We start from the raw sequence: 3,789 nt of genomic DNA, 5'->3' as shown, positions 1-3,789 counted from the left end.
GAAAATTTCCTAATTTCAACAACAAGAATTTATCACACATTGGATGATTTTATTTTTAGTAAACAAAAAGATGAGCTTTCACGACAAATGTTCGATTTGAAGCATCAGTTAGAGAATGAAAAAGCAGCACGAGAAGAAGCGGAAAAAACAACGAGCCGTAAGTGAAATTTCGAAAAAATCTTTTTACATATTTTAATACTTTTGAATTTGAAAATTTTGTATTATTAAATGAAAAATTCAAATTTACAGGTTTAACGCAAGAAATCGAAAAATTCAAACTTCAAATTACGGATTATGAGAATCAGCTAAGTATGTTACGCCGGCATAATGATGAGCTTGATACGCAAATCAAAAGTGGTCAAGCTAAAATAACCGCTATCGAGAATGATTTAATTACAAGCCAAAAAGAAACTGTTCGATTGAACGAATTAAACAGTCGTCTTCAAAGAGAAAAGCAGGATGCTATCAAGTTTGTTTTTTTTGAATAAGAAGGAGCAAAAAATGCCAGTTGTTCATTTTTTAAATTTAAGAAAAAAATTTCAATTTTCAATAACATATGCTTGAATTATTAAATTGTTGCCTTTTTTTTTCAGCCAAAAACTTAAAGCTGAAAGTGATGCTGAAGTATGGAAAGAACAAATTCGGAGGCTGGAACTAGAAATTGAGAAGTTAAAAATAGAAAATCGAACAATTACGGAACAGGAAGAAAAGACACGTGATGCTTTAACAAAAGAAACAAATCGTGCACATCTTCTGCAAAAAGAACTTGAAGAGACAAAAGCAGAAATAGAAGAACTTGAAAGTAAATCTCTTAAATGTGGAACTTATTCAAAGTTTCCTTTTTTGCATAAGAATAATTTACAAATATTTTTGTTTTATCTTATAATTTGCAGAAAAAATCAAACGATTGGAGCAAGAAATTGAAAGCAGTTCTCGTGGTACACGTAAGGATGAATCAGAAGAGACAGGTATAGTCCGTTTAATTAACGGAAAAAAAGAAAAAAAAAGATTCCCTCTTATTTTTAGAAACTGATAAGGAATGTTATGTTTCAGATAAGATTTCACTTGGTCCAAGTGGTCCTACAGTTTATGATACCGAAATACATGAAATTCGAATCAGAGAAGTTAACGATAAATGGAAACTTGAGTTTGATAAAATTCTTGGTGAAAAGGTTTGATCAATCTGATTGTCTAAAAGTAATCCTAACGTTTTCGAATTTTTATCAAAAATAAACAATCTACTCACATAAAAGATCAAATTTTAGGATGAGCTTGAGCGTAGGATTCGTGATTTGGAAGATCAAATCACGCAAAAAAATCGTGAATTTGAACGACAAGAAACCGAGATAGCGGAACTGAAACGTAAACATCAAGAAGAAATTGATAGATTACGAAGCGAAATTTCACAACTTCATGATAAACATCAGAATGATCTTGATGACGAGAAAGAACAATACAATAAGGTAAATCAGTTATTTCTTTACATCAAAAAAAAAGCAAAATAAAACTTGGATGTAATCATCCAAAGCATTCTCTCATATTATTCTGATCTCAATAATCTAACAATTATCACATTCGGAATGGTTTTTGTACATATATATTTTTTTTTTTCTTTTTCTCTTGATATAAAATAGAGACAAGTTTTCAGAATTTGGAATCGATCAAATATGTTGAAGATGAACTTCGCAATAAACTTGCTGAAGCTGAAAGAAAACTTGCAGAAGCTGAAAATCGTGAAAATCAATTGGAACGTGAAAAAGTAGAGTTGAAGGAAAAGTATGAACAAGCATTAGCACAAATCCAGAAACTCAAGGATGATTTAGATGATGCACGACAGGAAGCAGAAAATGTAAACGTATTTTTAGTTATATTTTTAAATAAGCATTTAAAAAAAAGAAAAAAAAGGAAAGGAACAAAAAATCACTTTATTCGGGAAATTTTTATTTTTCCTTTCCATTTTAGGAAATACAAAAATGGAAGACTGAAGTGTATTCGGTACGATCGGAGCTTAAAGCACTTGAAACATCAAGTAATGCACTAAGAACACAACTTGCAGCAGCTAATGAACGAGCTGAATCACTGAATAAAACGGTTAATGATCAAAATGGAAAAATACGAGAATGTAAGTGTTTGTTTTATGTATTGGAAACAGAAGCTTTCATCTCCAGAATCTTTAAAAAAAAAAGAAAACGTAAACATTTACGTGATTACAGTGAATACACAAATCCGACGTCTTGAGGAAGAAATATCAGACTTGAAATCTGCTGCTGTAACTCGTGAATCAGATTTGGAAAGTTCATTAAGCAGATTACGTTCCGTTGAGGATCAATATGCTACACTGCAAAGTGAACATGCTAAGACACGAAATGAGCTAGAAATTTTACAGCGAGAATATGACCTACTCAAGGTATCAATAATTTCTATAATTTGCATTCTAATAATAAAACCAGCAAAAATTATGCAAATGAAATTTAGTCAAGTTGAAACATTTTTAAATTCATCATAAGAATAAATGAATAAAAGTAACATTAGAATTTTGAAATTATAGAGCACGAATATAAATCAAGAATCTGAGCTTGAACGACTTCGAAATAAAATCCAACAGTACGAAGTGACGATTAAGGAACAAAAGAATGCACTTGATCATCTCAAAGCAGAAGTAAGTTCTTCCATTTTAATTACAATTCAAACTTCTATATTTCAACAAAATCACGTGTAATTCTTAAATATGCCATAAGAAAAAAAAAAAAAGCGAGAAATTTATGAAAATTAAATTTCAGCGAGAACGACTGCAAAATATTTATCGTGATAAGGTCAAGCAATTAGATCATTTGACCCAATTGGTGCAATCATTCGATGTCAAAATGAACAAAATGCGCCAAAATCTTCGAGATACCTCAGATAAAGTATGTTAATTTGATAATTTCATCAAAAACATCAACAACTGCAACAATAATAATTATTCTATAACAATAACAATTCTCGAACAATAATAACTACAACAATAACGAAAAGGTTTAATTATATATTAAATATATTGCTTTTTCAGTTTGTTGCTGCTGAAACAGAACGTAATGCTTTACGCTCCGAAGTTACCAAATTGCAACAAGAGCTACAATTTGGCAAAGATCAAATGGTACGCAGAACAGATGAATATCAATCATCGTTGGAAGATTTAGCAAATGCACATCGAGCTGCAGAAGATGGTCGACTTAATGCTTTACAAGAATTAGAATCAAGAAAATATGAATTAGCTGATTTAAAGGTATGAATTAGCTGATCTAAAGGTTAAACTTTTTTTCTTCCCTCTTGTTGATATTAAAATAAATCCATATGCTTCCATATACTTCAATTTATATTTATGCCTATGTTTGAAATATTTTAGTCACGATTTGAAAATACGGAACAACGCTTAACCTCACTACAACATGATTATAATAAAGTGGAAAATGAAAGAGATATTTTGGCTGATTCACTTAAACGCTTCTATTCCGTAACGACACATGCGGTAACATTACACAAAGTGAAGGTAAATTATCTAAATGAATGGATAGTTATCGAGTAAAATTTTTGCATTTTTAAAATGAAACCATAAGAAGAAAGAAAAATATATAACAGAAGATTCGAATTTTAGTATTATTATTATTATTATTATTATTATTATTATTATTATTATTATTATTATTATTATTATTATTATTATTATTATTATTATTATTATTATTATTATTATTATTATTATTATTATTATTATTATTATTATTATTATTATTATTATTATTATTATTA

At 29.0% G+C, this 3,789-nt stretch overlaps 1 protein-coding gene across 1 annotated transcript in view; it reads left to right on the top strand.

Annotated features, from left to right (window-relative positions):
• LOAG_18552 (hypothetical protein) overlaps window positions 1–3,565 on the top strand; it is a gene marked incomplete at both ends in the record, with an annotated part of 5,773 nt that extends 2,208 nt beyond the window's left edge. Inside the window, 13 exons of the mRNA XM_020451215.1 lie at window positions 60–157; window positions 250–469; window positions 594–802; window positions 894–968; window positions 1,054–1,172; window positions 1,266–1,463; window positions 1,649–1,849; window positions 1,963–2,122; window positions 2,214–2,407; window positions 2,549–2,659; window positions 2,781–2,906; window positions 3,050–3,265; window positions 3,386–3,565. Coding sequence (XP_020305021.1) covers window positions 60–157; window positions 250–469; window positions 594–802; window positions 894–968; window positions 1,054–1,172; window positions 1,266–1,463; window positions 1,649–1,849; window positions 1,963–2,122; window positions 2,214–2,407; window positions 2,549–2,659; window positions 2,781–2,906; window positions 3,050–3,265; window positions 3,386–3,565 — 2,107 coding nt within the window. The remainder of the gene's footprint in view (window positions 1–59; window positions 158–249; window positions 470–593; window positions 803–893; window positions 969–1,053; window positions 1,173–1,265; window positions 1,464–1,648; window positions 1,850–1,962; window positions 2,123–2,213; window positions 2,408–2,548; window positions 2,660–2,780; window positions 2,907–3,049; window positions 3,266–3,385) is intronic.
• Window positions 3,566–3,789: the final 224 nt, after the last annotated feature.

This window comes from Loa loa, assembly GCF_000183805.2.
Source record: "Loa loa unplaced genomic scaffold supercont3.360, whole genome shotgun sequence".
Lineage (NCBI taxonomy): Eukaryota > Metazoa > Nematoda > Chromadorea > Rhabditida > Onchocercidae > Loa > Loa loa.
This window is presented reverse-complemented; position numbering and strand designations above follow the sequence as displayed.